This window comes from Panthera uncia, chromosome D2 (genome assembly GCF_023721935.1).
Source record: "Panthera uncia isolate 11264 chromosome D2, Puncia_PCG_1.0, whole genome shotgun sequence".
In the NCBI taxonomy this organism is placed as follows: domain Eukaryota; kingdom Metazoa; phylum Chordata; class Mammalia; order Carnivora; family Felidae; genus Panthera; species Panthera uncia.
In genome coordinates this window covers 11,462,665-11,472,826 of record NC_064818.1, presented here as the reverse complement: position 1 = coordinate 11,472,826, position 10,162 = coordinate 11,462,665, and the positions used below count along the sequence as shown (strand labels likewise).

The window sequence follows — 10,162 nt, the reverse complement described above, 5'->3', positions numbered from 1 at the left end:
CGGCCCAGAGCCCGAGGCGGGGCTCGAACCCACGGACCGCGAGATCGGGACCCGGCTGAAGCCGGACGCTCAACCGACTGCGCCACCCCGGCGCCCCCATTTCTTGTTTTTGAGCTTTGGTTTTGGCTCTACTTCCACCAACTTGATAATGCTGGTCACAGATAATATTTCGCAGATCCTAGCTTTACAGTTTACCGAGTAGCCTCGTATTTGTCAGGTGACGGGTTTCTGTTCTTTTCTTAGCCCGTCATAGTTGACTGTGAAGATTAGCCTCATTCCTTCAGCAAGAGTTTAGTGAGGAGGCGCCCTGCACGTGCCAGGCACAGAACTAGAAACCAGGGACACGGAGTGGTTAAGGCGCAGCCCTGCCCTCAAAGGGTTTGTCCTCTAGTGAGGCAAGGAGGTACATAGACAGGTACTAAAAGCCTGAGGTAAATGCAGTGATGAAGACGTGAACTGGGTATCTTTGAAACACTGAAGAGAGGAGCCTAACTAGTGTGCTGTGTCGGTCCCCAAGACCACGCTCCCCTTCAGTGATTTGCCAGAAGGACTCACAGAACTCAGAAACACTGTTATAATCATGGCGGATGGCCACGAGTCAGCAAAGGATGTAAAGGGTGGAATCCAAGCAGGACCAGGCACCAGCTTCCTGGTGTCCTCTCCTAGCGGAGTCACGTGGCCAGTGCTTAATTCTTCCACCAGTGATGAGTGACACCGTGTACGGGGGGCATTGCCAACCAGGGAGGCTCTCTTGAGCCTTAGTGTCCAGGGCTTCTGTTGGGAGTCAGTCACGTAGGAGTGCTTTAATGACCTGACTGACCTTAGTTACCAGAACCTTAGTTACTCCAGAGGTCAGACGGATACAACATGAATAAGGGGGCCCCCTTCGTCCCTAGTCACGTTGTTAGTCAGCATAGACCATCCAGGGTGGCCCAGGGCTCCATGTAGACGAAGTGTCTCATCAGGCAGGACATTTCAAGGGCTTAGAGCTTATCTCTCAGGAACCATGAAGGGCTTTCTTTCGAATGTGTGAGATTTGGACATCCTAGGTCCACTGAGGCAGCTCTTAACTGCACACCCCGGCAGGAGTTCATGAAGCTGGTGAAGGGAGGGGGGATGACGTTGACAAGGGAAGCTTCCTGAAGGAGGTGTCGCCAGCACTGACCAGTGTTGTCCATATTTTATTTATCTCCTTTTGCTCCTCTGTGGTTCTTGAACTTTGACCTTGCATTTTCAGTGCTCTCAGCTATTAGATGAGAATCTCAAGGATGAATATTTTGAGGAGATCTTAGAAGAATATGAAGAGATCAGACAGGACCATTACGAGTCTCTCAGGGTAAGTGACAAATACCTGCTAGTTTGGGTATTAAACCGATCCTGCATTTTTTTTTAAAATGTGACTTCACTGTTTAAAGGAGGGCAACAGGTTTAGCATCATTTTAGAGAAGCCTTGTTTTCATGTTCAAATCAGAATTCTCTGGTGTCGAAGTTCCTGATAACTTGGGGTTATACTAAAACTAATTTCATTTATTCCACCAAACATTTATCGGGTACACAGTAGGTGTTAGGTGCTGTGCTAGACAGCAGAGCTATGAGAATGAATAAAACATATGCAGCGGGAGAACGGAAACTGAAGCAGCGTATAGAAAGTGACTCCCACGGATCCTTGTTCTTGAAATAATGGAAGAAAATGACATTAGAGGGGACCGTTGTCCGCCTCTCTCCCTGACTGCCCAGCACGGACTGTGCAGAGCAGTGTCTCAACAACTGCCCTTCTCTAGATAAGCTTCAGGGGTTCCTTGGAAAGGAGGCATAATCACTCTTTAGAAGTCACTGGAATATTTCTTCCTGGTTCATCTGCCTGTTGGTCCTTGTGCGTAGAGGGGTGCATTTGGGGGGTGGCGAGGCAAGCGAAATGAGACAACAAACAGCAGGAAGAAAAGAGGTGTTTGTGAGATGGTGACCAGCCCAAGATACTGTGGCTGGCGTTCCGCCTCTTAGGTTTGCTCACAGTTGAAAATTTCTTAGTTTTGCCCTCTGGTCCAGGGGGCGGTCAACGGCAGGCCAGATAAGCCTGGCCTCAGGTATTCTAGAAGCACCGGCAGGACACCGCTCTGAGAAGGGCACAGGTCAGCTTTGTATCCACCTATCAATATTTAATGGATATTTATTGAATCTTTACTCTCCATTGTTCTGGTGCTGATGTGAAGCCCGCACATTGGGTGGAAAAGGAAGAACTTCTCAGGAAATGAATTTTCATTAATGAAAGCATTTGTGGGGTTTTTTTTTCCTTTTCCTTTTTTAAATAAAACTCATGTACTAGCTTTTCAGACATACTTTCATAGTAGCAGCTGAAAAACTAAGAGTCTCTGACTAAATAACTTCTCTTGTTTCATAGGAGAGAAGATACTTAACCTTAAGTCAGGCTAGAAAAAACGGTTTCCATATGGACTGGCTGTCGGAGGCTCCTCCAGGTCTGTTGGACTGTCAGTTGGAGAAAGGCTGTGGGTGATAATGTGACTGGAGAGACGTTTGCATTTAGCTGGCTGGGAATCAGGCAGCTGGAGATGCTTTATCGTGTCTAATAATGGTGATGAAGGACGTTGATGATTGAAAATGAAAGGAAACAGGTACCATTTATGGAGGACCGAACTATGTCCTGAGACCGCTTGGAGTGTCTGAGTGCTTGACACAACCCCGTAGTGAATGTGCTGTTATCCCCGCTTAAATGTGAAGACCCCGAATTTCGGGTAAGAGCCCGAAAGGTTATTGGGTTCTATCCCTGGTCTGCCCCTTCTAACCCACACTCCCTCCTCTGTGCTGTGCTCAATTTCCACCCCCCACCCCCCCCAAGCCTGACGCAGGTTCTGGGTGGTATAGTCACTGAGTGGCCTGGGTCACAGGCCAGGCCCCAGGACCGATGTGTAGTTCTGAGATTGAAGATGCCCTCACACTGAACAGAACTTTAGAACATTGCGGCAAAGCTGGAGCTCCTGTTTCTTGTTTGCTCTCTCCCATTGTCTCTCTGAATGCTTCCCTCTTTTTGTTTCTTTGTTTTTTCCCCCTTATTTCTAGCCAGCTCTCTTGCCTGATAGAGGTGTTCATGAGGGAGTAAAATATGGAGGATGTTTGACACGCTCAGAGAGGCATGAGATACACACGCACAGCCCAGACAGGGTGAACAGGGGTTGTATTCATTGAATCTGTATCTCCAAGGTAATACCTCAGATCCGCTCTCCTTGCTCACAACATCTGTGTTCTGCGGCTCCTTGGCTGACTTGAGAGCATTAAATTGGAAATGTAGGTGAGCTCAGTTCTGATTTCAGTCCTGCTGAGCCCGCCGTGGTTTAGTAGGAGGAATGCCACGTCAGGAGTCGGGAGGCCTGGTTCTCACCCCACTTTGCCTCCCGGCTGCAAATCACTGACCTTGAGCATCCTGCATCCATGTTCGACCTCTTCTGATGTGTAAGAAGGAGTCACCCTGTGAAAGGTTGTAAGGATAAGAAAAGATAAACCTTCGAAAAATGTAAATAACTATATAGTCTATTATTTTCTCTTTACCTTTCACTGTGAAATTGGAAAAGTCTCATAAGGGAAGTCCATTTTAACCAAGTCAAACATCCAGACACAGTTCAGTGGGGACATTCCTCTGAAGGCCCACGGTGCCAGGCAGCAGTCGAACGGCCACTTGTCCCCAGTGCGGGGCCTCTGCGAGGCTCTGGACCTGCTGCTTGAGAAGATCGAGGCGCTGACGTACAGCCCTCAGAAATGTTTTTGAGGACACCCCAGTCTTAGACTAGTTGCAGGAAGTCAGGAAAGGGAGACAGAGGGGTTCTCTCAAGGTCGTTGGCGGTAAAATTCAAGACTGACATCCCTCAGTGACTGTGACAGGGCATTTCTCCCTGCCTTTCTAGGCAAGAGGAGACATTCATCAGGAGGAAATCTGTAGTTTCTTTTGTGTGTCAAACGAAGCAACATACTGGAATATGATGAAGAAGTGATTATTCTCAATAGTAAAAACACGACCAGGAACAAATGAGAAAGAGCTACTGCGAACATGTGTGAAAAGATAGCGATTTCCAGGCAAGACTAAGCAGCAGCTCGCTCTTTTCCTGTACTGCTGCCTCACGTCCGCCTCTTACCATCTGACGAGACAAAAGTGCTCTTGGGACTTCGGTCCCAAGCGCCTGAGATGGGCAGGATGGTGTAAGTTCTCTGACCCTATTTACAGACCAGGAAACTGAGGGCCAGGAAGCTCGTGTGTGGGCATCACTTCCGACTCCGGCCAGACCCCGCTGACCCCGCTGCAGGCAGGGTGCCGGTGTGCTGCTCTTCTTCATTCCTCATCATTATTATTTTTTTTTTTTTCAATATATGAAGTTTATTGTCAAATTGGTTTCCATACAACACCCAGTGCTCATCCCAAAAGGTGCCCTCCTCAAAACCCATCACCCACCCTCCCCTCCCTCCCACCCCCCATCAACCCTCGGTTTGTTCTCAGTTTTTAAGAGTCTCTTATGCTTTGGCTCTCTCCCACTCTCACCTCTTTTTTTTTTTTTTTTTTTTCCCCTTCCCCACCCCCTGGGTTTCTGTTAAGTTTCTCAGGATCCTCATCATTAGTTAACTCGGGTCCTGTTTTACACTCACGGGGTGTGAAGCACAATATGTCGAACGTCCACGAATACCGCCAGCCACCTCAGAAATAACCTGGTGCCCATTTTAAAAACAAAGCAATGCCGGGGCGCCTGGGCGGCTCAGTTGGTTAAGCGTCAACTCTTGATTTCAGCTCAGGTCATGGTCTCACGGTTCATGGGTTCGAGCCCCACGTGGGGCTCTGCACTGACCGTGCGGAGCCTGCTTCGGATCCTCTGTCTCCCTCTCTCTCTGCCTCTCCCCTGCTCGTGCGCTCTCTCTATTTCTCAAAAATGAACATTAAAAAAAACCAGTACATAAGTGGTTGAAGCTGCTTGTGTGCCCCTCCCTCCCCTGCACAATCCCGAATTTGATGCCTTGTTTCTGTGCGTGTCCTTATACTTTGCCCATATACACATGTATCAGTGGGAAGTGGAGATTGCTGATTCTTGTTTTCACACTTCTGGTAAGTGGTTTACCTTATGTGTCTCTCTACAGTGGCATTTACTTTAGTATTGTTTCCGTCTGTACAAGTGAAGAGAAACCCAAGTCTTTTCTCTTTGACCAAAGGGCAGAGGGAAGAATTTTTAAGGGCCGGTGTAGACAGCTGTCTGGGAAGGGTAGTTTTATTTAAGATTGACTGCAAAATTTACAGTTCCCCTCCTTGTAAAGCAGCTCCTGTGGGTGACTGCGGGGAGAGAGAGTGTGGGGCCCCCGGAGCAGTACAGAGCTGGCCCGGGAGGCATGGCACAGACCCCTGCCGTGCGCGTTAGGCGCTTAGCCCCAGGCTGCGGCATCCGTGTGACATGACTACTTCACTTTTACAGTGAAGCCCACGTTTCTTGGGACTCGGGTCTTTGAAGACTACGATCTGTGGAAGCTGGTGGCCTACATCGACTGGAAGCCTTTCTTTGATGTCTGGCAGCTCCGTGGCAAGTACCCGAATCGGAACTTTCCCAAGATATTTAAGGACAAAACTGTAGGTTCGTTCAGCAGACCCTTCCTTTCTGCACGGATACTCGAGACACAGTGTTGGGACTTTGAAGGGGAGAACAGGTGGAGAGCCGAGAGTTCAGATGCTGTGGGAGATGGTTTCTCGTTGTGGTCTAACGTGTGGGGTGTTGTTTACCTCTTCGGTGGCTTGAAGCTGCTAGATGGGTCTTTATGGACTGTAGTTGGCATTTCATTTATCTCTTCTTTAATAAGCCAGGCTCTTTGTTGGGCACCGGGAATAAACACACCGCTGCCTTCTGGGATGTGGCCAGTAGCTGGCATAGCCGACGGCGATGGGCGGTTCCCACGTGGCATGCCGAGCTCCTGCCGTGGGGCTGAGCCCAGGGCTTCTGTGGACCCAAGATGAGACAGACCTCAGACTGGGAGGTCAGGGGAGGCTTCCTGGGGGGGGTGGTGTTTGAACTGCTTTTGGAAGAGCACAGGGGAGTTACTGAGGCTGGGACTGGGGATGGGAGACAGCACCGGAGAAGAGGACGTCCCAGGCAGAGGAGACAGCACGGAAAGGCACAGTCACAGGTGCCCATTTGGGGAAATGCCAGGAGTCCCTTGCTCCTGGAGCACTGGTCAGGGGAGGGGATTTGGGGCGATCAGCAAGAGAAGTGGGGGTGAGTGGGGTTGTAGCCCCACCCCTAGAACCTGCCCCCAAAGGCCTGGGTTCACGGTGCCAAGCCAGTCAAAGGGTCAGGAAAAAGCCAGATGAGAGCAAGGTGGCAGGTGGCCTGCTGGAAGTGTGGGGTCAGGGCAGTCCCCACTGTACGGGGGACAACTGTGGGAGGCCCCTGAGCTGGGGCCACCTGTGTGCGGTGCTAAAGCCACTTAAGAGGGCCTGGGCCACACTTGCCTCTGCAACCTGTCCCACATCCCCAGAGGCCCCTGGGAGGTCGGTGGGGTGATGGGCACACGAGCAAGGTCGGCGAGGAAGGGTCTGGCCTGCCCTGTCTGGCGACTGTGCTGGGAGCCACACGTTAGGCTCTCTGCCTCTTGCCGCCTGGAGGCATGTCAGTGGTTTGTGCTGGGGAGACGGGCGGGGCATGTGGTCAGCAGGAGCCACCAGCCCCCAGCCGCTCCCCTTAAGTCGTGCTGCTCACAGACACCAGTGCAGTATTTGAGGGGAAAGGAGGGTGACCAGAGACGATGGCTCAGGAGGGGTGGTGGCTTGAGGAAGAAGTGGTTTTCGCTGACGATCATTGGCTCTTTTAGGTGAATTCTTAACGGTGTTTTCCTAATAGGTGAAGAGGCCAGAAAAGTCTATGATGATGCCCAAATCATGCTGACGGCGCTGATTGGTCAAAAGAAGCTCCGAGCCAGGGGCGTGGTTGGGTTCTGGCCAGCGCAGAGCGTGGGAGACGACATCCACCTGTACGCGGAGGGTGCGGAGCCCCAGGCTGCAGAGCCCATCGCCACCTTCCACGGGCTCAGGCAGCAGGTACGGAGCCGCGCTGACCACCCCGCTGCTGCTGCTTTGGTGGAAGCACTGAAAAAGCGTAAATAAGAATTAAATAAGTCTGAGCTTTGTGCAAATGACAGGGCTGCCCCAGCTCCCCCCCAAATGATCATGCACAGGCCCGAGGCCAAGGCGTTTGTGAGGACGATGGAGAGAAGCAGCCAGTGTGGGTGGAGAGGCTGGCCCCTCGGGCACCGGCGGGACTCATGGGTGAGGAATGCCGCCGTTGCCTCGGTCGTCACACACAGACGCACATCTTGTTCCCAAACCTGGGTTTGCAGGCACGCGTGTTATTTAAAACAGGCTGGGGGCTCCCTTTCTGAAGGGGAAGACAGGTGGGGACAAACATTTGCTGCATGTCTGGGTGGTGCCAGGTGCTCTAGAGGTGCTGAACGGACCATCGTGTTTCACATCCACACGGCCTTGCTGCGGGCAGTCCACATCTTCATCCTGCAGGGGCAGGAACGGAGGACGATGGGATGGAACTAAGTGCTTAGCATCCAGAGTGTGAACCCGGCCTGTGCGCACTGGCTTCCCTCGGCACGGCCGCCTCTCATGCTCACCCTGTGACAGTACAGACGTCCTGTGTGTGTCCCATAGCTGCTACAAAATACAGTTGTCCCCATCCAGAATTGGAACCAGGATGCACCAGGGTCGTTAACAAAGGGTCGCGGTGAATTACCCTGTGTCACTACCGTTTCGGGTCGTTCAGAAGCAGAGCAGTGTTACTGCTTTTAATCATCACCGCGATGTGTTTCATAACGATAGTGTTTTAATGGTCACCGCATCTGAAGGGCTTCTTAAACTCGGGACGTGAAATGATGCCACGATAGGATCACCAAAGGCAGCTGTACCATTCCTGTGTGCACGGGGTGCCGACACCATAGGCCACAAGGCAGCAGGCTCCACGTTCCCGCCCCTGCTCGCTAGGGAGCTGGTTGCTTGGCTTTCTCGGGTATGATTCGGCTCGAAGGCCTCCGCCCAGTTTCTCATCCTTCAGGTCCTGCGTCCTCTGATCTCTTGTTACGTCCAACCATTCATGTCCTAACCAGGCAGGCTGTGTCAGGGCGTTTAGTGTAATGACTTCTCAATGTGCATTTAGTACCCATTCCAATAGCTCTTTCTTCCAGCACTCCGGAAGATTCTGGCTGCTCTGGGAGTCTTCTGTCTCAGTGGCTCTGGTGGCTGTCTCTTCTTAAGTGCTGTGGGGCTCTATGACCTGTCTCCCCTTGTGGGGCCGGGAAGCTTTGTGTCTCCCTCTGGCTTTTGTTAGCAGAGAATGTACAGCTGGAGAGCCACTTCTCCCCGCATAGCCGTCCCCGTCCCCGAGCTTGGTGACATTTCCACAGGCTGTTATCAAACACCTTCTGGCCGGCAACCGTTTAACCACTTCCTGCCCAGCGTCGGTGAAGCTGTGCCTGTTTCCAGGGCCAGCAAGCAAGTGAGCCCTGTAGCTTCTGGTGCCACCCACCGAGTCCCTGACTGGTCCTGTGCCCTACGGCAGTCAGGGGTATACACTGCGGTGCCGGACCCCGCACCTGCCGCCGTCTGACCCTGGGCTACCGGTCACGCTCTGTCTGCCTCAGCTTCCTGGCTGTGAAACGGAGCTGGTGGCATCACGTATTTCCTTCACACGGTTGTTGACAGCCTTAAATCAGTGAATTCCTGTAAAGCACCAGCCAGGAGTGTAGTGAGCACTCAGTAAATAGCAGTTTCAGGTGTTTACCTTCTCCGTAAGTATTTGTGGATTGTGAAATGTGTTTGAGACCTGATTTGTCAGTGGGGTGAGAGGCGAGACTCTCAGAAGCCGGTCCGGCTCAGTGCTCAGTTTGGTTCCAGGCTGGCCCAGGCGCGTCCTCGGCCGTCTCCTGAGCCACTGCCACGGTGGGCGGTACGTGGCCCTTGGCTTGTGGCCGGGAGCTTGTCGAGCCGCATCCGTCAACGTGAAGCAGAGGCTTGTGCATTTGGTGGGTCCCTTTTGGATGCCGCTTCAGGGTCTAGTGTTGATCTGGAATTGGAAACACTTGTGGGGAAATTTTTTCTGATATGAATGCTTGAGGTTCCAGTTTCTAGCACGGTGCCTGGAGGCACTCGGGAAATGTTTGGTCCATGTGTGAGTGAGCAGATTCAGGGGTTTCTTGACCGTATGTCATGTCCTGTCTTGCGCTTTTTCAAAATCTAATTTCATTTGTTTATTCAACAACTATTTGTCGAATACTCACTTTGTATCCTGCCCTCTTCTAAGTGCTGGGGGTGTAACCGTGAACAAGACAGACACCCCTGTTTGAAGCTTAGGGCCATCTGCAAAGACCAGACTGCTGTCCCGTGCTAATCACCCGTCTGGCCACTGGTTGCTTTTCAGGCCGAGAAGGACGCCGCCAGCGCAGACCCCTACTACTGCCTCTCAGACTTCATCGCGCCACTGCACTCGGGCGTCCGCGACTACCTGGGCCTGTTTGCCGTTGCCTGCTTCGGGGTGGAGGAGCTGAGCAGGGCCTATGAGCAGGAGTGTGACGACTACAGCAGCATCATGGTCAAGGCCCTGGGAGACCGGCTGGCCGAGGTAGCGCCACAGCGCTGGGCGGGGTGGGGAACCCCAGTTCCGTGCCGTCGTTTGGAGCCGTCCTCGGACCTGTGACCTCTTTGCTGCGGTTCTTGTCTCTCCCGAGGAGCCTGAAAGATTCAAAACCGCTTCCTGTGTCAGGGCCCCTCGCTGTCACGTTGGCATCCTCTGTGGCTTCCCCATCTTCCTGTGCGTGGTGGGGTCACCTGAGCCAAGCAGAGGTCCCCTCCTCTTCCCCTGAGGCTGACAGCGGAGGACCTGGAAGCAGTAACTGGCTTCTCCTCGTGGCCCCTGTCCGCTGTAGACCATCAGGGAAGTGTTTCAGTTCAAGGGCCTGGAGTCCTTGGACCGTTGAATATGATACGTCAGAGCCCAGGCTGAGGCCAAGGCCGGCCACAGAGCAGCCAGTGAAACGACAGGCAAGCCGAGAGCCCAGCCTGTCTGCTCTTGCCTGCTCCGTCCTGGTGGTGGTGCGGGGGGGGGGGGGGGGGGGGGGGGGGGGGGGGGGG

The 10,162-nt window shown here is 52.7% G+C and overlaps 1 protein-coding gene across 3 annotated transcripts in view; it reads left to right on the top strand.

Moving 5' to 3' along the window:
* MTR (5-methyltetrahydrofolate-homocysteine methyltransferase) overlaps positions 1 to 10,162 on the top strand; it is a 132,456-nt gene that overhangs the window by 89,779 nt on the left and 32,515 nt on the right. For all 3 annotated transcript variants that reach the window (XM_049646099.1, XM_049646098.1, XM_049646100.1), the window contains exons 26-30: positions 1,238 to 1,336; positions 2,399 to 2,474; positions 5,460 to 5,615; positions 6,876 to 7,072; positions 9,453 to 9,653. In XM_049646099.1, the coding sequence (XP_049502056.1) occupies positions 1,238 to 1,336; positions 2,399 to 2,474; positions 5,460 to 5,615; positions 6,876 to 7,072; positions 9,453 to 9,653 (729 nt within the window). The remainder of the gene's footprint in view (positions 1 to 1,237; positions 1,337 to 2,398; positions 2,475 to 5,459; positions 5,616 to 6,875; positions 7,073 to 9,452; positions 9,654 to 10,162) is intronic.